Source organism: Macrotis lagotis, chromosome 1 (genome assembly GCF_037893015.1).
Source record: "Macrotis lagotis isolate mMagLag1 chromosome 1, bilby.v1.9.chrom.fasta, whole genome shotgun sequence".
Taxonomy (NCBI): Eukaryota; Metazoa; Chordata; class Mammalia; order Peramelemorphia; family Peramelidae; genus Macrotis; species Macrotis lagotis.
In genome coordinates, this window is record NC_133658.1 from 689,829,352 (window position 1) to 689,855,799 (window position 26,448).

The 26,448-nt window shown below is 36.7% G+C and overlaps 1 protein-coding gene across 8 annotated transcripts in view; it reads right to left on the reverse strand.

Moving 5' to 3' along the window:
- RAPGEF4 (Rap guanine nucleotide exchange factor 4) overlaps positions 1 to 26,448 on the reverse strand; it is a 351,048-nt gene that overhangs the window by 32,177 nt on the left and 292,423 nt on the right. For 5 of the 8 annotated variants that reach the window (XM_074215698.1, XM_074215699.1, XM_074215697.1 and 2 more), the window contains 9 exons: positions 24,154 to 24,291; positions 22,210 to 22,298; positions 20,643 to 20,673; positions 20,331 to 20,409; positions 18,435 to 18,581; positions 16,287 to 16,384; positions 6,034 to 6,159; positions 5,236 to 5,414; positions 1,658 to 1,748 (listed from right to left, as the gene is read on the reverse strand). In XM_074215698.1, coding sequence (XP_074071799.1) covers positions 1,658 to 1,748; positions 5,236 to 5,414; positions 6,034 to 6,159; positions 16,287 to 16,384; positions 18,435 to 18,581; positions 20,331 to 20,409; positions 20,643 to 20,673; positions 22,210 to 22,298; positions 24,154 to 24,291 — 978 coding nt within the window. Of the gene's footprint in view, positions 1 to 1,657; positions 1,749 to 5,235; positions 5,415 to 6,033; positions 6,160 to 16,286; positions 16,385 to 18,434; positions 18,582 to 20,330; positions 20,410 to 20,642; positions 20,674 to 22,209; positions 22,299 to 24,153; positions 24,305 to 26,448 lie in introns of all 8 variants that reach the window. The other 3 variants (XM_074215700.1, XM_074215702.1, XM_074215701.1) reach the window with 1 other exon arrangement.

The following is a 26,448-nucleotide window of genomic DNA, read 5'->3' on the forward strand; positions in this document are numbered from 1 at the left end:
TCAGATGGTTTATGACACAAAACTTGCTCTGGGTGGTAGGATCACTTCTTTGAGATACCTCCTTATGGTCATTTAGTTCAGTACTGGCTTTCCTGAAGGGCCTCTTTGCTTCCTTGTACTCAAAAAACATGTATTAGAGTGGTGTCAGGAGATCAGTAAAACACAGGGCCATGGTTTTCTGCCCAAAAGTGTCTTCTTGGGTCTGCTCTAATCCAAACTTGCCCCAGGGGTGTCTTTAATGGCCCCCTCAATTGAGCCCTCCAATCAAAAGCAGGGGAACTTGCAAGATGACTTCATTGCTTTATTTACTTGTAGTATTAACTCAGTTCCTTTGCCAGATGGAAGCTGATACAGCTTCATGACTTAGAGGCCTTCGCAATTCTCTCACTCCTATATTCAGGAGATGAGTGTCTATGTGTCACACCTGCCTTGCACAAACAGAGAAACTCAAGAAAGAAGGAATTGGGATAGAATGGCCTGAAAGCAATTAAAGCATCTAGCAGAGGTAGTGGATGGCAGTCAGGACAGCTTGCAACAATGTGCAGCTTCAGTTCTATCTTCAAGGGCCCTTCTGCTCTCTTGTCTCCCTCCCCATCTTCTTTTGTCATTTAGATTCTCTCTTGCTTGACTTTGTATCCAGAGAACTTAGGGCGCTCTCTCTCTCTTTCTCCTCTTTCTCTCTCTCCCTCTCCCTCTCCCTCTCTCTCCCTCTCTCTGTCTACTGTCTCTGTCTCTCTATCATCTACCTACTTATCAATCATCTGTCTATCATCAAATCTCTATTTATTAATTAATTTTTAATGTTTTCACATTGGATCGAAATCTATTTGTACATTTTTGCTTATAAAAAGAGTATTTCTTTAATTATATAAATGTATGCTATACAAAAAACATATATTGCATTGTGAATGTTTGGACAAGTGTGAAATAAAGGCATCTTCCAGGACTATAATTAGTCAAACCAACGAAACTGTGGATTTAATAAATGTTTGTCAAATTGAATTGAATGTTTAGTTTTGGCCAATTGTTCTTTATCCAAATAGAACTGATCTGCCAGATAGATTAGAGATGGAGATCACAGCAGGTCCCAGGTCAAAATCATATCTCTCATATTAGAATTTAGAAGAAATTTCCCTCATGTCATTCCTGTGGGCATCTGAAAACTATTACCATGTCCTACTGGGAGACTATTACTATTTCCATTAAGTAGATGGTAAGACTGAGGTCTAGAGAGAAGACAATTTTTAATTAAATTCAGATAGTTGGGAAACTAGTATTAAGAAAAACCATGAGATTTATCTCCCAGTGTCTTACTTGAGATGTCATTCTCACAAACCATGTAGGGTTCTTTCTAAGAAAAACTTCACTAAATCAAGGATCCTTAAACAGTGATCCACCACTCCCAAGGGAGATTTCAGGAAGTTTGTGAACTTGGATGCACACACACACACACACACACACACACACACACACACTCACAGACACACATACATAAGTGTATAAATAGATAGAAACACAAATATCTCTGAGATATATGTCCAATTGCTTTGCATGAATGCCAAAGTGGTCTGTGACACAAAAAGGTTAAGAACCCTTGATCTAGACTGTGTACTCAAGTTTCAGACAAACACAGCAATTAGATTTCAGCCAATCTTACCTCCCATGTTAGTGCTAAGCGACTCACAGCAACATTACTGAGTCCCATGACGATGGCAAAAAAGGAATTCAGATTTTTGTACTCCTTGCAGCTGTAACACAAGAAGTTTATGTTCAAGTAAAATGCAATTCTAGGGAAGACATAAGATTAGGGTCCTGCCTCTGGTAGTCATACATATTTGTTGCCTTGCTTTAAAAGAATGGGAAAGGTTGGATTTAATGTGTTGGCTAAGTTCCAGTTGAGTGGCTACCTTCTTGTTATCTGGTTTCTATCTATACCTTTAGACAGATGAACTTTAGCATGTTTTACCTTGGCTCCCTTTCTCAGTAATATTTTTATATATCATTTAATGATAATTTGACTCTAGGAATGGATGAATTTGGGGAGAGGGTTTAAAAATAAGTCACATGGTAAGTTGGAATTGGAACACATTGCAAATCTTTGCTCCCATGTGAAAACTCCAACAAACTTGAAGAGAAGCCCTTTGGGAGGATAGGATTTCTAACCTATTAATGGACCTAGCTAGCACCCCATCTGAAAGGCAGAGGGGAAACCCTTCCTCCTCCCTCATTCGTGTAATTGCTGAGAGAAGTCGTTGCCTTCCCTTCTGTGCTCATCTACTATGGCCAATAAGAAGTGCACCTGTCCCCTTGAAAGTCCCCTTTGCTGGACTTTGCTAGGAGTTATGTACTGGGCTCATTTTCTGGGATGTTTTTAGTAGTAGCTGATAAATACTTTACTGAAAATAGATGTGAAATCAACTGTTCCTTGCCCCCTTCCCCCACCAGTTTGCTCTGCCAGATCAAGCAGCTAATGTTTGAGCCCATCACTTTGCTATTTGCTGGTCTATTTAATCAAGATGACTGAATATCTGGGAGAGGAAACAAGTGAAGATATTAAGAAAATCTTAGTCAGAATGTTGCTGATCAGTCTAGGTGGTTGACTTGACTCAAGTATATTGCAATTCTCAACTTCTCAAACATCAACTTGTCAGGAGGGCAATGGAAGGTGGTACCCTTGTGGTAGGGACCAATCCCCTACCAAAAATCAATAGTTATCCAAGTTGGCTAAATCTTAGTTAAACCCAACAAGGATTAGCATTTTTACAAAAGACCAAATTAAGATGTTTGGTGTGTTGCCAGGGATCAGACTGAACAGTCTCTAGTAAATTTTAAATTTTCTAGTCTGTAATGGGGAAAAAAAAAGTAAGAGTACAGCATAATGAGCTTGATCCTACAAGGGAGATAGGAGTACTGGTCATAAGTGCTTTAGGCCAGAGGAGGTAATTAATCAAGTAGACCCTTTAGGGGAAGGAGGTGGGGAGAGAGAGAGAAAAAGGAATCATTGGCTCATCGAGTTAGAACTGGAAGAAAGTTTAGAGGTCCTGTAGGAACTTATGCGTGCATAGATCATGGTCTGTGTGTGCTGACACCTCCCTTCTCCTCCCCCAGGGGATTGGGGGGGGAAGCAGGGAGACCATCACCATTGGCTCTGCCATGAAGGGAACACTGAGGGCCAATGATAATGCCTTTCCCTAAGTCTGCCATATGTGTGCTCTGTGCACTTAGGTCCATTAAAAAGGGGAACAGTAAAGAGAGAAGGAGATGAAAGGAAACAGACGAGAGGAAAAAATGGGAATTGGGTAAAAAACTTTACTATTTGCCAGAATTATGTCTGTCCATTTGTGTTTCATGTTGGGAGGCAGAAGCCTAATGGAATTTTCACTTGGCCAGGAATCAGTAGCCTTGAAGCTAACCCTCGTCAAGCTCTGCCAGTAAGTATCTTTGGGGTTCTGAGCCAGGCATATAAAACTCTATTTAAGCTTTCTCAGTGGAGATAGTATTACCTCCTTACTGCCGAGGGTGGGTTAGGTTGTGTGTGTGTGTGTGAAGGAGATAACATATATGAAAATACTTTAAAAAACAAAGAGGAAAACACAAGGGAACAAGCAAAATGAAAGGTGTTATTATTATAACATGGATATTTGATGTTTGGGAAACAAGTTTATTGAAATCAGAGGGGATTCATCATCCATGTTGAGCCCAGGATAGCACAAATTAATTAGGTAACATGAAATCCATATTCACCTTCATATAGACTTCATACAGAGAGGTGAGGAATGCAAAAAAAAAAGAGACCCTGATTGATTTCCCTTGCTGACAATCATTTCACTTCTTCAGGTTTTATGTTGATTTTATTGTTTTTTAAAGGATTCTTACTTTCAGGCTCCATCTTCTTTCTTACAAAAAATAACAAGATGGGTAGGAGCCCAATCTAGTAATAAGAGGCCTTTATATGTCTTTCTGACTTTGCCCATTTTCATGTAAAAATGCTTTTGTGTTTTCTCCTCCACTGGCACTCACCACTGTGGGAAGAGGAAAATGAGCTCTTTCAGATTTGGAAGCTATATCTGTTCACAGGTTTCAATAAGCAGCATGCTTTGGAGGCTTGAACCAAATACATAAGAGACTCTGCCTTTTTCACCTGGAAAAAGGCTGGTCTCTGCTCCTAGGCCAAGGGGTTGTACAATGCTTCCTCATTTCCTTAGTAACATTTTTATTACATTCCCCTTGAAAGAACCTGAAGCTGGAAAATGACAAGAAAACAGGTCTAAGAGCTACACGCAGTGGGAGTTTTTGCTGACCTTCCTGTTTTGGCAGGATAATTTGAGACATTTGGCAAAGGGAAAACATGGCTCAGAGTTTGCTTTCTTTTGTTTAGCTCTCTAGAAACCAGACTAAGCAGGCTCTCGAATTCTGAGTTTCAGCAAGCAGCCCAGAGGAGGTTGTTTTTATTCCCAACCTTTGTGCTGCAGTGCTCCTTGAATTTTAGAAAGGAAAGGATTTTCAGTGCCACGGGCCACATTTAGCAATTTATTTTTAGCATTGTAGTGATCCTGGAAACATGGAAGTAAACAGGGGGTTGTCAAGCATATCTAAATAGCAAGAGAAGATTAAATTCATGTCAAAGGGGATTCTAAATGGCTTGCCAGTAAATAAATTGTTTCCCATGAAGTGCTCCTAAAAGGAATATTTACAAGATGCTTGATTTTTATCTTGAGTTTTACAGAGAAGACTCTCTTGTCGTGGTCGGCTCGCCTTTAGCTAGCCAGTACTTTATCCTATGTCTCAGTCTGCTGGTTTCTCTGCGTGTCCTCTACTGCCCTCTCCTGGGCATCACATGCCAAGCTGGCTAACTCATTTCCATCTCCTTTGACATACCAGCCCATTACTGGATGATGTTTTCTTTACGTGATTGAGCAAAAAAAGTGAGCACCCCAAAGAACTCAGACAGAGAGAAATCATGAACTCCAGTGCCCCAGGACCAGCTCAAGAGTAGAAGTGCTGGGAGTGTATGAGGTCTGGATGTGGATAATCAGAAAAAGGGGGCATATCTCTGAAGGAAAAAAAAAATGAAGTTCTCTACATCTCTGGACTAAAGATAGTGTGGGTCCTTTTGAGGTTTTTGCTTTTTTTTTTAAAGTGTAATCTTGGAGAAAGACTAAAGAAAGCACCAGGCAGATTCTATGCTTGGCACACAACTTGAATATTTCTCTCGCAGATGCCAAAGGTACTTACTGGGCTGCTATCTTAATAAATTTCTTTAGGAGCTGAACTCGCTTGCTGAGTTGGGCACAAAGGCAAATCTCAGTGACGACCCAAAACTGAATCTCATTAAACCTCCTTAGGAACAAATCCAAGTTTGCAGTGGTCTTCTTAAAATTATGCCTTCCAAATGTATGGTAGATTAGCTCCAGCTAGAAAAGAAAATCCAGAGTTGTCATATTTGCTTATCTTTTTTATTTATATAGGGAAAAACAATTAATAGACTTCCCTTTTTCTCAAGACTATCTTGCCAGGTAGAAAAATGTGAGTTTCCTTAGTTGATAAGGGCTCTACATTTTTGCAAGTTCATTTAGGCACACTGACATTTATGTTAGTCATATAAGTATAGATTAGGTATTAAAGCTTAATATACTTAAGAAGATACAGTACGATTCAATACATAGGAAGGTACTGAAGTCAGGATTTCATTTATTCCCCTTTTACCTTAAATTAACCACAAAGACTTTAGAGCTGACTTAGTGCTCAGTGTTCACAGAATTTTTATTTAATTTCCTTATCATAATAGAATTTAAGAGACAATTCTCTGTGACAGGAATTTGCATAGTTGGCACTCATCTGCAGATAAAAGCAGTTTCCTCACAGCTAGTCAGGTTTAGATGGGAAAACACACACACACACACACACATACACACACACACACTCCCACATAAAAGGTTAACACAAGCTAAAACTCAGAGTTGATATTTTCAGCATCTATGTAGCCCAGAGCTATGAATAAAAATAATGAAATTCTCTACTGGAACTTCTTACCTCATGTACACAGTTGAAGAGTTCCCAATCATAAATTGTCATCTGGTATGCTAAATCTTTGGAACTCATCAATTCAAAAGTTCCCACTGTTCCAGTAGTTGGGCCTTCTTGTTCAGGTAAGGGTGTCTATGAATAAAATACATGGACATAGATATAGAAATAGAAAGGATATTTGAGATCATTTAATCCAGCCTTCCTTATTTTACAGATGTAGAAACTAAGGCACCATGCTGCTGTGACATGTCTTCAAACTGAAGTCTGACTCCTCTGATACCTTAGCCAATGTTCTTTTTTTCTGTACTGTGTTGTGCTGAGTTCTACTCATATTTAATGAACATAACTAGATTCTAATAATGTTTTTTAAGCAAAATTCTTAGGTTCTGATTTTAGTTACAGCAGAAAGATCATCTTAACTTCAGTGGTCACTTTGGTCACCATCATAATAAAAACTGCCATTGTCACATACAGCAAGCAGTTCTCAAACTTTTTGGTTTTTATTTTTGAACCTCTTTTTATGCTTAAAAATTATTGAAGACCCCATGGAGCTTTTGTTCACATGGGTTTCATCCATTTATATTTTTTGTATCAGCAATTAAAATGTCACAGTTCAATTATGAAAATAATTTTGGCCTCATGGACCCTCTGAAAGGATTTTAAGGATTCTCAGTCAGAGGTCCCGGACCATACTGTAAGAATGGCTGCATCCACCTAATCTAAACTGCCAAAATCAACATTACTCCTAAATTCATTTATCAGATGTACTCTGTGAAAAGGGACAAGTAATTAGTTTGGCTGTGAAGAGTGACAACTGGAGATCCTCATTCCGATAAATTTTTTTTTCTGATAGGATTTTGGCAACTCCTCCTGAGAGGTGGAGGTGGGGGAATTTTCTTTTGCTTCAGTGTTTCTTTCCTGGAATCAACCCAGTGGTTGACAGAGGAGTTTGTGACATCTGATGATAACCCTCCTGTTGAAGGTACTAATGACTTTCACAGGAATAACTCTATTTCATCCCTGACAAAATCCCAGCCATGCTTTTTTAGGCAGGATGCAACTTTCAGAACATTGAACAACAACTGGGTGGGTCAGGGGAAGTAATGTTCCACTTTTTCCTACTTTAAAAACCAATCTCCTCATTCTAGGGGGAAAGATGGGCTAAGGAATACTTCTCACTGAAGTGTGGTGCTGGGTTAGAAGCTAGAAGGCCAAGGGTCTGGCTTTGGCTCTGCCACTGACTTCCTAGTCACCTTGGATCATTCCCTACCATCTCCATAAGTCAATTTCTTTCCCTATGAAAGGAATGCTTTATGTTATTCAATGCATTGTTATGCCTGTAAAATCTGAAGTACTTTCAAGTTATTGAATGAAATAAGAGTACATAATTCCATTGTGTTCAACAAAATCACAATTATAACAGTACCTGGTATTTTATATAGTGCTTTAAGGTTTATGGACATGCCTTATCTCATTTGATCCTCTCAATAATCCTCTAATATATGTGTCATTATATTCCCATTTGATAGATCAAGAAAGGAAAGCTCCGAGATATTACACAATTTATCTATACTTACAGCTAGTTAAGGTCCGAGATGGGATTTGAACCAAGGTCTTCATGACAGTGGACAGTGAGGTGGTGCAGTCAAAAGCTTCCAATCAGGAAGATTCATTTTCCTGAGTTCAAATCTGGTCTCAGACTTACTAGCTGTGTGACTCTGGGCAAGTCACTTAACCCTGTCTGCCTCAGTTCCTCATCTGTAAAATGAGCTGGAGAAGGAAATGGCAACCACTACAATTTCTTTGCTAAGAAAACCCCAAATGGGGTCACAAAGAGAAACTGAAAAACTGTTGAACAGCAACAACTTCCAGACACAGGAATAGAGAGCTTATAACTATGTTATAAAGTTGAAGTCACAAAGATTGAAATAAATTCACTCATAATATGTTATTTCTTAGTTAGAATTTACTTTTTTTCTGGAAATTTGGTGCAATAGTCTGAACAAGGTATCTATGAATTTTAGAGAGTTTGAAAATTGCCTACTCTTGCATTTGAAAATTGTGCCCCCTGTGAATTACTTCTACCAGATTCTTGAATCTTAGCTATAAAGAGGAATTCATACATCCAACCTGACCTCTCACATAATAAATATGCTTCAGAGTGAAATGTTCTTCCATTAATGAGCATTTAAATATCAAAATGTCTTCTTTTGCTCCTTGGTCTGTCACACCCTAGTTTGCTGCCATCCTTGCCTTTCCTTAGTCAACTCTATTGTTTAAGATTTATTACTAGTATAATAAATAAAAATAATTTACTCAGAGAATCTTGATGATGTGATTTTTCTATCACCATTAATTGTTTCTTACCCTCTAAAAGTTCATAATCTACAGGAGATGGGGGGGAGACAAGACAGATTAATTTATGCAACAACAAATGGATAAATAGATATGTGTATCAATACACTTGTATATATATATATATATATATATATAAATACACTTTAAATTAGTGACACATAAATGAATAATCATTTGAAGCACAAACATGAGTAGATTGCTTAAGAAAGAGAGGAATTTCTTTGAGAGTTAGCAGGATACGTAAGGCAAATATGTGGGATCACAGTTTCTAGTGGGTATAAGGAAGCTGTGGAGCTAGAAGTTAGGTTCTCAAAGATGGAAAGGACAATATTTGAAGGAATAAAAATGGAGCATTTTCCAAATTTCTTTTCATTCCATTAGATCGACAAACAACCCTTTGAGGTGTTATACATATTTTTGTTCCTATTTGGAGAATGACAAAACTGAGATTCAGAGAGGTTAATTGATTTTCAAATGGTCCTAGAGCTAGTAAGTGTTGGAGACAGGATTTGAATCCAGTTCTTTCATACCTCTAAATGCAGTATCCTTCCCATTAAAGATAGAGGGATCCAAAAGGAGGTAAAAGGTGTCCAAAGAGGGAGGATTAATGATGGGAAGAATGTGATATTAATATTCAATGATTTTGTTGTAATTACTTATAATAATTAATAAGATATGAGTAAATGATTATTTAGAGATAAGGAGCATGTAAACAAGATTCCCAACTTTGAATAAGCCTTGAAGCTCAGGGATCAGGAGTTTTTTTTTTAATATGGAAGATAAATAAGGGGGTCATACTAGAGACTTGAGGATTGAAGGCTGTGTTGTCAATGGTGACATTTAAGACAATGTACAGGGACAGAGGGGCAGAGGGGCAGAGGCAGGCAGGCTACCTACCATAGGTCAGATGAAAGATGTCTAGTGCCTAGAAGACAGCCATGGCAAAGGGAATGAATGTATCTCAATTCACTGTTATAGAGAGATGACACATGACACAAAAATCACTTCTTAGCCTCCAAGCCTTTGCTGTATCATCCCATTTGCCAAGGAAAAAACAGAGTGTAGTAGCAAGATATTGTTTCACATATGCAGATCAGAACTCTTTATCTCTCCTTCCAATCACACTCTTGCTTCTGCACATACCTATTTTTTGTCTAGGACACTACTGTCTTTCCAGTTACCCATATCCATCACCTTGGTATTATTTTTGACTTTTCCCTCTCCTTCACACATACTCCCATATTCAACCAGCTGTTTCTACTTCAACAATATCTTTTAGTACTCATTTAGTACTCCTTTTAGTACACCCTATACTTCGCTTCACTATTCAAGCAATTTCCTAATTGACATTCCTGCCTCAAATATCTCACCTTCTAAAGAGCCAGCACAATGATTTTCTAAAGTTCAACTATGATTTCACTCCTCAACTCAATAAATTCTACTGGTTTCTTATTGATTCTAGAACGTAAATATATGTTCCTTTATTTGCCTAGTAAAGTCCTTCATAACTTGACCCATATCTACCTTTCTAGTCTTACTATTACTTTTCTTCACACTCCATATGTTCAGGTCAAAGTGGTTTCTTTCCTGATCTTCATACACTGTGCACTGTATCTCTTACTTCTGTGTGTTTTTGTTTTGTGTTGGCTGTCCCTATCCCTGGATTGCCCCTCTCCTCTTCCTACTAGAAGCATTGAATTTCAAACTACTCGTGATTTATTTTACATTAAGCCTTTCCTGATGCCCCTAGCTGCTAATGTGCTTCCATTCAAAAATTTTATTTTGTGTTTATTTTGCATATATTTATTGGAGGGAAAATTGTTTTTATCCATGGAATGTAAGCTTCTTGAGGGTGAGGGGATGTTTCATTCTTGTTATTATATTTCCAGTTCTTGGAAGAGTTCCCGGCAACTAGTAGGCATTCAATAAATGCTTGTTGAATGATAGCTATCAATTTTATACTATATATTTCCCCCTGCCACTGTATGCCCCCATTAAATTAGAATGCTTGTCTATTTATCATGATATAGTTTTTCCTACCTCTTGCAGATATCATTCCATATGCCTGTAGTGTCTTCCCCTAGCCCTTCTTCATTAATCAATAGTGAGCACAAATACCATCAGACATCTTTGATCCCCTAAACAAGAGTGATTTTCCCCATCTGACAATGCCCCTTTATCCTCTTATCTTTTCTTAATAAGCTTCGAGGGCACCAACAATACCATTTCTTTTATATTGTCATATATATATAGCTTGGGACTTCACCTATATAGTAATTTACTAATCTAAAAAAAATAAATGAATGTAAGGATGAAGGAAACAAAAGTCAAAGAAGGATGAATGATGATGATTCCAAGGATCTGAGCTTATCCTAGATAATGGGACAGAGGGCATTACTATTAAAATTGATATATATAGAGAGTCAAGGAGTTGAACCAACTTCTGGAGGAATGAGTTTTGTTTAGTGTTAGTCATTTGAGGCTGCACTTATTTTTTTATTTTTTTTAGATTTTTGCAAGGCAAATGGGGTTAAGTGGCTTGCCCAAGGCCACACAGCTAGGTAATTATTAAGTGTCTGAGACTGGATTTGAACCCAGGTACTCCTGACTCCAGGGCCAGTGCTTTATCCACTATGCCACCTAGCCGCCCCTTGCACCACCTAGCTGCCCTGAGGCTGCACTTATGAATTTATAGTTAGTGATATACCTGGGTTAATGAGGGGATGGAAATGTAGTCCTGTAAAAAGTCTGGATAAAGATGACAACTTCTTTGTGTACTCATACGCCAATAGTTAGGAGATGCCAGAATGACAGTCCCAAAGATATTCTCTCTCTCTCTCTCTCTCTCTCTCTCTCTCTCTCTCTCTCTCTCTCTCTCTCTCTCTCTCTCCCCCCCCCCCTTTTCATCTTCCTATTCCTTGTCTCTCATCTTCTAATTCTTCCTACAGCTTCTCCGTGATAGCCACCAATCACTTCACTATTTAGACTGCCTTATCACTCATTAGCCTGTGATCTCATAGTATCTAGCCTATAGGCTTCCATGTAAACCAAAAAACATGTACCATATCTACTAAGTTCAAATTTGGTCTCAATCCTCACTAGCTGTATGACCTTGGGCAAGTCACTTAACCCTATTTCCCCTCAGTTTATCATCTGTTAAACAAGCTGGAGAAGGAAGTAACTCCATTATCTTTGCCACAAAAACTTCAAATGGGTTTCAAACTCAAATCGGGTTTGAAAATTTCCAGGAAGTTATCCCTTTTCCTCCCATTAAAAACTCTTATTGCTAGGAAGATTTTTCCTATTTTGAGCCTAAATCTGCCTCTGTACAACCTTTTCCCACCGTTCCTGGTTTTGTCCTTGGAGGACAAGTATCTCAAAGCTAATTATCCCTTTTTGGCATGACAACCCTCCAAGGACATTTAGACAGATGGCCAGTCCTCTCTCAGTGGCTTCTCCTAATTCTTCCCACCGTTTGTCCATGATGACCACCAATGGTCTCACTGCCCCAGCTGCCGCTCTCTGGATGAGTTCCAGATTGTACTTAGTGTCACTGGCACCATTTGTTCCATATGCTATTCTCGTCCCTCTCCTTAAATGATGAACTCCTTGAGAGTGAGGATTATGTGTTAGCCTTCTCCACAATCCACATGGTGCCTTGCATGGCCCCAGCACATAGTTGGCAGTTAGGAAGCACACTTTGAATGGATGATTGATTGATCCTAGTCAGGAGCAGGACTTCATAAATGTTATCCCTGAAGAATTCCAAAAGGGAATTGCTTTTGGACTCAAAAGAGTGCTTCATGGCCTAAATTTTCACATATTGTGTGCAAACCATCCCTTTGTATGATGACATAATTTCAATAATACTAAAGAAGAGCTATTGTCAGGAAGATGTATTTGGCCCCAAGAAGTACACATGATCATCCCTTTCAAAGAGGGCTCAAATTCCTTTCTACCATTCAAACATTCAAATAGAAGAATGATACTGATGAGTAGTAATGGCTTCTAAGGATGCAGGATCATCTGAGAATAAACAAAGGCTTAAAAAGTTAGTGTCTTCCCCATGGGAAGTTAGAGATAGTCTTGCATTATATCTTTGTGCCAAAGCCATTTTGACACACTTGACAAGTCAACTGGCAAGAGAAACCCCCATTTGCCTTCATGTTGTAAACACATCACCCAGCACCTTAAATAGTGCTCCATGGAAGCATTTCTTTTCCAGTTCTGGTTTCCCTTTTTAAAAATGACATGCCATTGGAAATGTTTACTTAGACTTAAGAACTCTGATCAATGCAGTGACCAACCATAATTCCAGAAAATTGGTCATAAAAAGCATACTACCAGATAGAGATGGAATGGATTCAAATTGCAGAATGAGATGTACATTTTAGGATACAGTCAATGTGAGGATTAATTTTGGCTGACTGTGCACATTTATTACAAAGGTTTTGTTTTTCTTTCCTTGCAAATGAATTTATGTGGGGGGGCAGAGTGATGAGAAAGAGGGAATCTAGAGCTGGGGTTGCCCCCCCCCCAATAATAAAGAAAATGAAAAGAAAGACAAAAAGGAGGGAGTCGTAAAAACATGTTTTTGAAATGCAGAAAAGATAAAAGAAGACTATAACAAGCAGGGCAGCTTTGAAAGTAATATTGAATTGATTATATACTTAAAAGAAAAGCAAGATTTGCATAATGGATTCATTGTTTCATGTACAGCCAGACTCTCAGTTCTACTGTGTATATTGAAATAGTCATTTTAGTTATAGTTCAAATTTAGAATTAAAAATAAATAGTTTTTTAAGTTTATTCAGCAGATGACTGGATAGGAATATGACCAGACTTTATAAATTACTGGTCTAAAAGAAAAGGTTTTGTACTCTACCAACATAAATGGAAATTGAAAGAGATGACACTGTCCTTGGCAAATTTCCATTCAAATCATTTTGGGATACCTTTGCAAGTAAAACTTCACTTCCACCTAGCTTTGACAAATGCAGAAATCAATTTTAAAATATAGAATGTTATACTTGGAAGGAACATCAAATAATATATTTGGTTCTATCTCCTCATTTTGCAAGTGAGGAAAAAAGGGAAAGTAAAAAGATACTCACATTCATATAACAAGTTAGGAGAAGAATAAATATTGGAATTCTGAATCTTTGTCCCAATTTTCTAATCTATGCTATGCTACAGGGTATCCTTTAGGGTCCATAGCCTGATACAAGCTCTATTATTTGAGACTTTCCTATCTAAAATAATATTTTAAGGATATAGTTGTTGCTGATCTTGTGACACAGATTAAGATTATTCGTGACACAGATGATCAATCTTCAGTGGTTTCTATATCCAAAATCCCTTTTGCCCAGGATAAACTGCAACTAAACACAATGCATGGGAACAGAAACAGAATTAACTAGGAAGATCAGATACCTAGGAATTCATTGCTCTGCCATAAAGAAATCACCTATATCCAAAAGCTATCAGTTCTACAATAGTGATAGGAAGACCTGGGTGTTTGTTTTTTTGTTAACTGGCCATTTTGTTTTGGGTTTTGAGTGCTGGCTATGGGCAGCTGAAGAGTGAAAGGGAAGCTGAAACAGGCCTCCAAAGGTATTGCTTATAGCTGCTGCCCTTCTTAGAATTTTTTTATTTGGTCCCATAAGCAAACCCATTACTTTATATATAGTCTTTCTTTTTCTCAATAGTATGTTACTAATACAACCCTAGATCTAGACATAAATGTGTAGAAAAGTGAACTTTGCTTAGGTAATACTATATACTATAATAATATATAATACTATATATAAAATATCTAAAAAGAAAACAAAACTCAGATCATGTGATAGTAAATCACAGGTTTGAAAAGCTCTTGGAAGTCATTTCACCAACCCTCTTATTTTATAGATGAAGAAACTGAGGCCCAGAAAAAAAATAAAATGAGTTATCCAAGGTAACTTAGCTATTACTGGGCAGAGGTGAGTCCATCCAGGTCTTTTGACCCCAATCTAGTGTACTTCTCCCCTTATGTAATTAGATATATTTATATAGTTAGAGACCGAGAGGCTGCAGTCTCTTTTGGTTTTGTATAATGTTGATCACTTGGTGCTACATGGATGTTAATGTCATTTTTAATCTATTAAGGAATCTAAGCAGAACATAATAATCAGCATCTCTGCCATCTGAACTCCATAAACTAGCCTCCAAATAGCAAAGGAAATAGACTTTTAACTTTTTAACCCACTTTGTGAAGTAAATAGAAAAGAAGTCTATCACTGGAGCATTTTAGTTTAATCCTGCAAATATTAGTGGAGTACTTTCTCTCTAAGATCATTTAATCAAAACTATTTATTAAGCACTTGTTACTGTGCTAAGTACTGAGGATGCAAAGAAAGGGACAAAACAATGCTTGCCATCAAGGAGCTCCCAGTCTAAAGGAGGAGAGAAAAAGGTAAATACAAGATATATCCAGAGTAGATAAGAGGTAATCTCAGAGGGATGGAATTAGCCATTGCAGAGACTAGAAAAAGACTCCTGCAAAATATGGACTTTAGCTGAGATTTGAAGGAAAGTAGGGAAATAAAAAGGCAGAAGAGAGGATGGAGAGATTTCTGGGGATGGGAGACAGTTGCTACAAAGCTCAGAGATGGAAGACAGGATGTCATGTGTGAGAAGGCCAGTGTGGCTGGACAGTAGAGAATGTGGAAGAGAGCAAAAACAGCAAACAGATTGTGAAGATCATCAAATGGCAAATGTTTATTTAGAACTGATGTTTATTTAGAGCTTTAAAGTTTGCAAAGTACCTTACAATTATCTCCTTTAATCCTCACAAACTTGTGAGATATATATTATTTTTATCACCATTTTACAGATGAGGAAACTGAGGAAGACAGATTAAATGACTTGTCCATGATCATATAGTTAGGAACTATCTGAGTCCTTATTTGAACTCATGTTTTCCTGACTCCAATCTTTTAGTTGTCCCAATGTGAAATGAAGGACTTTATATTCAATTCTAGAGGCAATATATTCAGTTCTTGGGGGACATTAGAGAGTAACATAAGCAGCTCTTCCCTCCAGAAAAATCACTTGGTCACTGAGTGGAGGATGTATTGTAGTGGGGAGAAACTTGAGAAAGAGAAATCAATTAGAAGCTTATAGCAATAGTCCAGGCAAGAGGGGATGAGAACCTGAATTAGGGTAGCATTTTAGAGAATATCTATTATCCATCTCTCTCTCTCTCTCTCTCTCTCTCTCTCTCTCTCTCTCTCTCTCTCTCTCTCTCTCTCTCTGCTTATCTATCTATCTTCTCTCTATAGGCTGAGAGTGAGGAGTTGAGGGTGTGTTAAGCCTGGGTAATTAAGAACATGGTAGTACCTTTCTCAAGTAATTGGTATGGTCACAGTAACATGAATTATTTCAGTCATTTGATAGTCATGTGTGACTTGGATATTTTGCTGAGGGTAGCACTGATATAATCTTAGCAACAACAAATTAACATATTAATGGGGCACACTGTTTTTCCTCACTCCTGAATGGTGATTTCCCACTAAAGAGTTCACAGAAGTCACTGTTGTTTCTGACAGATAACATGTTTATGCTGAAAATAGTTTATTTTAACTTTCTAATGTCAAAGTACTTGGAAAGACAGACTATATATTTGATGTAGAAATGGTAGAAATAGTGCCTTTTGGAGTGTGTTTTTAAAAATGTTCTTTATTCTTAAAAATGTTCTTTACATCAAATATGCTTTATTTATTATTATTATTATTATTATTTTTTGCTTAGTAGGGAAGACCAAACAACATTAAAGGTGTTTCCTTTTCTTTTCTTTTTAAGCACTAAAATAACAAAAGCTTTATGACTGAAGATGCTGTTAGGAGAACAGCATCTATACATACCAATGAATCGAATTGCTCTCGTGGGCAAGCAAACAGACGTCCATTAACAGTGAGTGTTGTAAATACCGAAACATCGTTAGGTTTGAGCACCACCTTTTCTGTGAACATAAAAGCATAAGACTACCCATTAAATGCATCTGAAATTTGCTGCACTGCCCTAATCACACCAACAAATTGTCGGTTATGTGAATTACCTGAAGGTGGGCCATATCTGTATGAAACACATTACTAAAGGGACTTACTGAATAAAAAAGACATGGGATACTCAGGCTCTCAGTGATAGGAAAAAAAAAAGACCCCATCAGAAATAATCACGAAACAAAGATCAAAATACCCAAGGGTCAATTTACCCAATTTCAAGCTGCTATTGTAATCAAATACATCAACTACATTTGTCAACTATCAAGCATGCTGTTTGTAGCTGAAGTAATGCAGAGTAGTTGGGAAGAAAGTGAAAACTTTATAAAAATCAGATGGCTTCTGTTTTAGTATTGAACTTTGAATATATAATATTGATATTTCTCAAACACTTTTAGTGCAATTGGTTCAAATTATTTCCTTTATTTACATATTTTAAAATGCTTTGATATTTAGATGGGTCTGTGATCTCTCTGATCTTGTTTAGTTTAATCTTTTTGTCTTTTATTTAGTTAATTTAAGCATTTTATTTATTTTTCTGAGATCAGGCAATTTAAACTCTCCATTTCTTATTTTATTAATTGGGCAATTTGTATTTTAATGAATTTATATATATATATATATTTATTTAAATTGTCAGTTTTATTGTCATACAGTTAGTCAAAATGTTTCTTATAATTTCCTATATCTCTTCTTCACAATAGCATTCTTTCCAAAGTAAGGATTCTTATCGTGGGGAATTTGAATTAAAAAAAATGTGATAACTGTATTTCAGTATAATTGATTCCTTTTGAAATTCTGTCACATATTTTATTTTATGCATTGAAAAACATTTTTCTGAGAAAAGGTCCATTACAGAGACTGCTTCATCAAGGTATCCATAATACAAAGAACCCCTTCTCTAATTAGACATTTTAATGCAATTCTAGACCACAGGGTCTGTACCCACTGTGCTGGGTGGGGAAGTCTTCTTCTAAGTGGGGGTGATAAGGGCTGGGGTAGTCTATGGATAGATTTCAGGGGGCTATGAATTTGGATGGGAAAAGAACTAAGGTAATGTTCAGCCTCTCTGTAGCAGCAGGCTCTAAGCTTCACATTCTAAGATATAGATATGTGTAATCATTTACAGACCATGAAACCTAGTAAAACATGTAGTGGCATTGACTTCCATTTAAAGTCCTTTACTTTAGTAATTATTGATCTCTGTTGAAACTTGCCTAATTTTAAATGGATAGAATTCTGATTTAGGACTTGGTAGATATAAGTAATAATTTTGACTTCATATTAATAATCTAGTCCTTATATTGAGTATTCATTATATATATATATATATATATATATATATATATATACACACATATATATTAAAGAGCACCTTGGATAGTTTTTAATATGTGTTTTCCAAACAATAACAACCAAATAAAGTAGATAGTAATCTTATTTCATAGATAAGGAAATTGAAGCTCTAAGAGGTAGTGACTTTCTATATTTACTTATGCTAATGGTTATAATGTTTTCTCTCCAATAAACTGCTCGAAGAAGGTACAATTTTGTTTTTATCTCTGAATCCTCAGTACTTAGTAGAGTCGCTATGACACAGAGAGAATCCTTAATGAATTCTTACTGAATTAGAATCAATTGTAGAATTCGAAAAGGACCAACTAAAGTTATGATTTGAATCCAGGACTGGCCCAAGCCTAAGTGCAATACCTTCTCAAGTTACTGTTATTTTTTCTATCTGCTTCATTATTTATAAAATGGAAATAATCACACTGTACAGTTTATTTTGATGTTGTTTTGAGGCTCATATTATGAAGGCTCTATTATATAAACACAATATTGTTATTATTATTATTGAAGATGATGACAGAAAAGGTATTATTAGGGTGAGCATTCAACTACTCTATCTAGATTAGTGTTCAAGGACTCTACCAAAATTTGATCTCAGTTTCTGTTCACCTGTGATTTTCCATTTTGCAGACAAGTATTATATCTGGATTAAGTCTTTACCTCCTCCGGAGCTCATCTTGACTATGATCAGTCCTTTTCCAGAGCCTAGTTTGTCTTCTACAGCACTAATAACTTCTTTCACAGAAGCTGAGACAGGCACACGGATAGTGGTGTAAGTGTGGTCTAGGCAGTAGACTTTAAACAGAACTATGAGAAAGAGAGAGATTTTACTACAGTATATCAAGCTAGCCCATGCTTTTAAAAAAATTACAAATTTTAGAAATAATTTTTTCATGTTGAAAATCTTTTACTCCTTTACTCTACTCTACTGTTCTCCATGTTAATGTTCCCATGGATTCACATTTTTACTTATCCAAAAAAACTGAGCTAAATATATAAAATGGCTTAAGCTTCTATTTATAACAAATATATTCATGACTTCCTTCCTCCTCCTGCCCCTCAATTTCCATGCTTGTGAAAACCAGAAAAGCAAACAGGGGAACAAGAATGCTAATTATTTTCTAGGTCCGTAATCTGGATCTTCCTGAAGACTGAATCTTTCATGATTGTGGTAAAAACTGCTCCAAACAGAACAAGGCACCTAACTATATAGACATTTAATGATAATGATGAATTCCTAGGCACTCTTGTGATGGGTATTCCATACTGGTAAGTGAGACCCATTCTATTCCCCTGTCTGGAATGTGATTTCTGTGACCCATTTCTAAGAATATTTGGAGGAATCACAGGTGTTTGAAATTTCTCATTCACCTGGTTCATTTACATGTGTGCTTTGGTTTATTGCCATGTGTTGTAAGAAAGACCCCTCACTTTCTATTTGGAGTAAACAGTTGTGGCATGCCATTTATTATCCTCCTGAGGCACTGTCACAGAAGTAGTTTTAGCTGCCATGTTTGCTAGTCTCAAGGCCCCACTTCCCACTCCCACCCCACCCGACTCCCCAGTCCTAGGTTGTATTAATGATTTGAAATGGAAAACGTAAGACTTTTTCTCCTCTCTTCCATAATGTCTTAGGTGAATCTTCAAGGGTGAATGGATGAGTGGGAAGCATTCGACTTCTCTGAGGTAGTTCCATTCTCCTTGGCATCACAAAGCACCTATGACATGAAGTATATGATGCCCTCATAGAGAAGGAATCTGAAGACAGACACCCTGGCATTTCATATGGATGAGATGGTTTTTATATGTGTAAGATAGAACCAAGGGATTATGCTTGTCTCTAGCATGGTATGATGATAACCTTACTTAACCAAAAAATAAGAAGCACAAATAACTGAGCTACCTGTGTTGAAGAGGGCCCCTAATAGTTTGTTTTTGGTTTTTGCAAGGCAATGGGTTTAAGTGAGGGCCCCTAATAGTAACTAGTATTTATGTAGTATTTTAAGTTTTACAGATAACTTGTGATATATTATTTCATTTGATTCTCATAACAACCCTGGTGATGGTTCTGTTATTACCTCTGCTTTTTAGATAAAACTAAGGTACAGGGAAGTTAAGAGTTTTGCCCTTTGTTACACAGTTAATAAGACCAGAGGCAGGGTTTGAACTCAAGTCTTCTTGATTCCAAGTCCATTGTTCCACCTAGCTGCCAAAGATGGCCAACCTTGATTAGAGAAGGACCAAGTTGATTATTGTGAGAGGGAAGATTTTTAACCTGACCTACAATATTATTGTTGTTCAGTTGTTTTTCAGTCACGCCTGACTTTCTTGGCAGAGATATTGGAGTGGTTTTCCATTTCCTTCTTGATCTCATTTTACAGATGAGAAAACTGAAGGAAACAGGGTTAAGTGACTTGCCCAAGGTCACTCAACTAGGAAGTGTCTGAGGTCAATTTTGATCAGAAAGATGATTCTTTCTGACCTCAGGCCCAGAACACTAACCAATGTGCAACCTAGCTGACCTGCAACGAGTCACATAAAATAGATGGTGCTTACTTTCATCAGATCCCCGGACAGGTTGGCGTTTCTGTGTTCTGTCTTCAACAGGGTTGAATTGTTGCAGTAGAACTTTGTGCTGAAAAAAAAAGGAATGGCATTGAATGCTATAGGAGAGAATAACCACCATGTTATGAAACATCAGTAAAGTTATATCTGGGCATCAATTAGATCCAGAAAAGCAAGTGAGTGAAAAATATTCTGCTATATAAAAAATATCCATCATGGATTTTAAATGATGTATTTAAGAGTTCTGAAGGATAATAGTCCTAGCATGCACAAACCAACATATTCCAGTTAAAGGTCCCTTACCTTCTTTTGTGGAGCTTTGGCATCTTCTGAACTAAAATGTAGAAAATGTAGAAAAAGAAAGGACACATTCAATTTCTATGGTAAATACCATTTCTAATTTCTTTATTCCTACATAGAATAATGCAATGAGATAACACTCCACAAGAAGATCATCTTCATTTCAGGCTAAGGAGACTAGGGCATGGGAGGCAATGAAGGGGTCAGCTATGATGGAGGCAGAAATGACATTAACAACCAGAATCCCTGCCTTCATTAGCTTGTACTGTTCCCAACAATGGGAAGCTAGCTCAAGCTTCATTTTCCAGGCTTCTGTGTTTATATGATAAGAATACTAATATAATTACTATACTATATAATACAATACTAATATACTAATATTCTAGTATATTCTAGTATATTCTATATTATATTATATTATATTATATTATATTATATTATATTATATTATATTATATACTATAGTATAATATATACTATATTATACTAAACAGAATTGGGCTGGAGGGAAATTTCATGTAAGTACTTCTTTCATAAAAGTCCTTAGTCATGTGGCACATCTCTATTGAGTGCTGGGTTTGGAGTCAAGACCTGAGTCTTAGCTACTTACTAGCTGTATGACCCTGGGGAAATCACTTAATCCCTCTTTGTCTCAGTTTCCTTCTCTCTCTCTCTCTCTCTCTCTCTCTCTCTCTCTCTCTCTCTCTCTCTTTTTCTCTCTCCCTCTCTGCAAGGCAATGGGGTTAAGTGACTTGCCCAAGATCACATAACTAGGTGATTATTCAATGTCTGAGGCTTGAATTCAGATCCTCCTGACTCCAGAGCCAGTACCACTTAGCTGTCTAGTTTCCTTATCTCTAAAAAATGGAATAATAATAGGACTTGCCTCCCAGGGTTGTTATTGGGATAAAAATGAGATAATAATAATTGTAAAGTGTTTAGCATAGTGTTTGGCATTAGTTATCATCTGCAGTAGCATTATTATTTAGAAAATTATTTGGCTATTAGCCAGTCTGATTCTAGAATTTGAGGCTTAAAACAAGAGAGACCCCCATTTTATTCATATAAATCCAGGAGGAAAGGAAGGGGTTCATTTATATTGTTACTTGATAATAATAGCTACCATTAAGAAAGCCCTTTAAGGTTTGCAATGTATTTTAGAAATATCCTCTCCTTTATCCTAATAACAACCCCAAGAGATTGATGCTACTACTATTTTCATCTTATAGATGAGGAAACAGAGGCAGACAGAGGCTAAGTGACTTGTCCAAGATGCCCCAGCTAATAAATGTTTAAGACTGGATTTGAACTCATGTTCTCCTGGTTCCAGGCCCAGAACTCTAATATATCTCCTAATTACATTCCAATATGTTCTCACTCCTTTTTTAAATTTGTCTTCTATGTGATGACCACCTATTTTGCTGGGTCCAGGAACCTCAATTCTAAGTTTTTTAAAAACTGTTTTACAACTGTAATATATTAAAGGTTTTTCAGAAGGACCTAGGAGATTATGATTAGAGGTAATATGTTTATTTCATTGTAAAACAAAGAAAATCAAGAGTCTCCTTACATTTGCTTGACCATCTTTTCTAACTCTGGAAGCTGCTCCTTGAGGGCTGCAATCATCCGGCTATCATCTGACACAGATACATAAAACTCCTGGAAAAATGAAGAACAGACTGTTTAGCTGAAATAGTTACATTATTTTGCAAAGATTATGAAGTAGTTTACATAATTTAGTTTCACTTGCTAGTCACTAGGTCTTTATTTAATGAACTGAAAGAAGGAAAAAAGTATTCCATCATATATGTAATTTTTCTGCAGGATTTTTCAAACTTCTATGGAGAGCTCCTTTTACTATAGTCTTCATTTTAAGATCATTTTGTTTATTAATCTATAAATATTTTTTCTTGAAAAAGTTGGAGACTTTTCATTTGGTACATTAACCATTATTATTAAAAATGAATAATGTTACTTAAAAAAGAATTTAGCAGCTACCAAACTTAGCAAGTTGTTCAATTCAGCTTTATAGATTGTTTTTGATTACTTGTTTGTTTGATGTTAGGGTATCAAAAAGAAATTCTGAAATTCAACTTAAAGTTCATCCCTTAAAGTGATTAAGGACTCCAAAGTATTAGAGCAGTTTTAAACTTTTAAACTGAACTAAGACTTTAGGGTCACTTTATACATCAAAAATTGTCTACTTAAGTTTCAGGGGCCTGCTTTCAAGGTCACACTTCCAACTGCTAACTTGATGGTCAACTTTTTAAAATACAAATAAATTTCTGATCAATAGATATAGAGGATTTGTTTTCACCTGGCTCTTTGTCTCTCTAAAGAAGAGTGTGAAAGAGTACAAAGAGGACTGGCCTTTGGTATCAGGAAGATCTAGGATTCATGTCTTGCCTTTAACACATACTGGCTGAGTGACCCTGGATATGTCACTTAACTCCTCAGTCTACTAGACAATATTTTGATATTATAAATTATAGCTAAATTGCTGATCTGTATTGATGGAAGGGAGTTCCTGCTAATATAATTAATGGCCTTTTTAATAAAGGAATTTCCCATTACCCAGCTTTGTTAAGCTTCTTGCTTTAGTATTTCCTACTTCTCAGGGGTTCTTCCCATATATTATTGTCCATCATCCCCTGTCCTAAGGGTAAATCACTTCCTTAGATAGCTTTATCCAATATTCTTATTCCTCAGAAGCAGTTTTACCCTTATTAAAGTGAAGTGGAAGGAAGGGTGGCAACAGAAGTAATTTTGAATAAGGCCATATTTATTCTGATTAGCCAAAGTGAGGAGATGGGAAAAGGCCAAAGGAGTGGGAAGTATATCAGCATCAGCTTGACCCTTGCCTTGAATGATCTCTGTAATGACTACCTTTATGTAAACCTACAGCATATATCACTCACATCCAGGATGGAGGTCACAGATTCACCTATAAAATTGAAACTCCTATGATCATTGTGCATTAAAGAAAAAAAATGTTCCATTCCATTACCCTAAAGGATCATTACAGCTCACTATGCCTATACTATTCCCTCTGACTTAAAATGTGCTTCTGAAAAGGGGAGAAGAACAGGCAACCAAAACTTAGAATCACAAGCATTTGGGGTGGAAAGAATTTTTAAAAGATCATCTTTTTCTTCTGGGCCCTGACTTCAGGTGGGTAAGGTATTATCATTGGGTTGTGCTTAATTGAACAATGGAGGAGAGTTATTAAGAGAGATAAATGGGGCCAGAAGACATACTGGGGAATTCCCTTCACAATGGATAGTCTTTAGCTCAAAATTTTATCTAGTCATAGCTCTACCTCCATAACTTTTCAAGACCACCTCACTCTCTCATCTTCATTACCAAAAGATGTATTAGGCTATCTCATTTTAATGGCATCTTTAAAATTCCTTCTCATCTTCTTTGGAATGGTAACATCACTCTAAAACTTATAGACTCCTTGATAATTGTGTCTTGCTTCTAGAATAAGTTCCTTTATATCATTCTAGCATACCTCTAGGAAGGCCATTGCTACTTCATCTTCTTGTAGTAAGTCTCCATATAAAGCAGCCCACTGGAGGACCAGGCGGATGACTCTCCTCTTGTTGTTGAGGGCATAATCCATTTTATCCTGTTCTGTACCTTGGGAAGGCTGTGCATGGTAAGTGCCAAGGAGTCAAGGAAAGCATTCAGCAATTTTAAACCTGTTCTTTAGGGAAGTATTTGTAAAGTACCAGCATTAAATAACATTATCCTAGGCTGTTACGGGACCTGTCAGTCATGGTGTGTCTCTGCCTAAGGTCTCTCTTCCTCTCCAACCTTTCATGCACCAGAACAACCTTTCAAAATTGTCAATCAATGGTGCTAGAAATGACAAAAAGCCCCCTCTTATTTCCCACAGGCTAAATATAAAATTCCTTACCTTTATCTTCAAATCTTTCCACGATCTTGCTCAAATGATCTTTTCAGACTTACTTTCTATAACTCCACAAGTCAAATCATCTGCTTCAATCACAGATTCCCACATCTCCAAATAACATCCCTTTTTTATTTTCTTTCCTCCATTCTTTTTCTCATATTGGAATGTCCCCTTCCTCTTCTCTTGCCTATTGTAATTCTACCTATCCAATTCAAATCTCAACTTTTGACATAAAGTCTTTCCTGCTCATCTAATCTAAAATTCTTTCTTTCTTTTCTGAAGTATCTTTTGCATGTAACATTTATCAATTTATTATATATTATGCTACAGGGATCAGTTTAGAGAGGAAGCGATACCTTTCAGAAGCTTCACCTCTCTGAGTGTGCACGTGGTTCGGGAGTGGGTAGTAGGAGATGCTAATAACAGAATGCCTAAGCAAGGTAGGTGTGATATTGAGAGAGGGTGAGAGAAGGGGAAAATGGGGTGCTAAAAGTAAAGTTCTACTTTCCCCTCAAATGAAGCTGGGGATACCATTGCTAAGTGTACTCTCTTCCCTGCTAGGATTCCTAGGAAACTATATGAGGGGTATGTAAGAAACAACTGACTTGGAAAAGAACCAGTTTGGGCTTTGAGATCTGTAGGATATTCATTTATTGCTCACAAGTCCCTGATACATTGTACCCTACTGCTTTCATCTTAAACTGATTTTTAGATCTTTTTAATTGTCCTCATATTTATGTTTTGTCTTAGAATCAGACTTCAAATAACTTGGAGAATCATATAGCATATATTTAGTATGGAAGGGATTTCCAGAGACCATCTAGTTTACTGTTCATAATATACATAAGGATTCTGAAGCCCCGAGAATTAGTTTGTTGTCCAAGGTCATCAAGGTAGCAATTGGGGGGCGGTGTGGAGATTTCAGCCCATTCCTCTCCCTACCAAGCCAGCATGTTTTGCATTGTACAAAGCAGAGACTGTCTTACTTTTTTAAAAAAAATGCTTCACATAGAGCAAACCACAGTGCCTCACAAAGAGTAGGTGCTTAATTATTTGCCCATTTTCATTTAATAGACCTTTCTTGACCAAGTTACTTTGAAAAAATAGCCTTTTAGTTTGTAACTGGGTAAAAAAGACCAGATCCTCCCTTGACTCCACTACCACTGTTTTAAAGCATTGTGGAAAGCCTCTCAGGAATGTTATTCCTTATTCCTGAGAGCTACACCAGTAAAAAGCATTTTCAAGAGGGGTTATAAATAATCATGATCAAAGTAAATGACAGAACCTTAAAGCAAAGGTTTCCTGCATGTAAATGGTTACAAAATGGTTTTCATAAATTGAGCACTGGATTCATAAAAAAGGAAATTGGTCTACTTGTATTACTACAATTCTCTCAGAGTTGACTGGGGGGGGGGAAGGAGAAATGCATGTGCTGTCTATGAAAATGATTTCTTTTCTGATTAACCCTTCAGTCTCTTGGTTATTTTGGTATTTTTGATTCAATTTTTTCTTTTCTAATGAACTTTAGCAGAGCTCTCTGGTCTCATATGACATTATAATAATGCATGTAGTACTAAGATAACTGAGTAAGTATTCAACAAAATTGCTTCTTAATTTATCATTCAATTGAAAAAAAATACCACAGCGGTCTGTCGTCTCCAAACATAATGCTAATAAAGGCTTATGAGAACTGAAAAGTATAACTAAGATAATTTAAATTTAAATATAATATAGTCCTGGTCTCTTCCTTCCCCTCCATCCTCATTCCTCTTTTTTGTTTGTTTTTTTAAGGGTAATTTGTGATTGTTTCAGAGTATAACTGATTTGGGAAGATTAATTCATTTTTTAATTTCAATGATATTGAACCTGCACTAATATTTTTGATGTCTT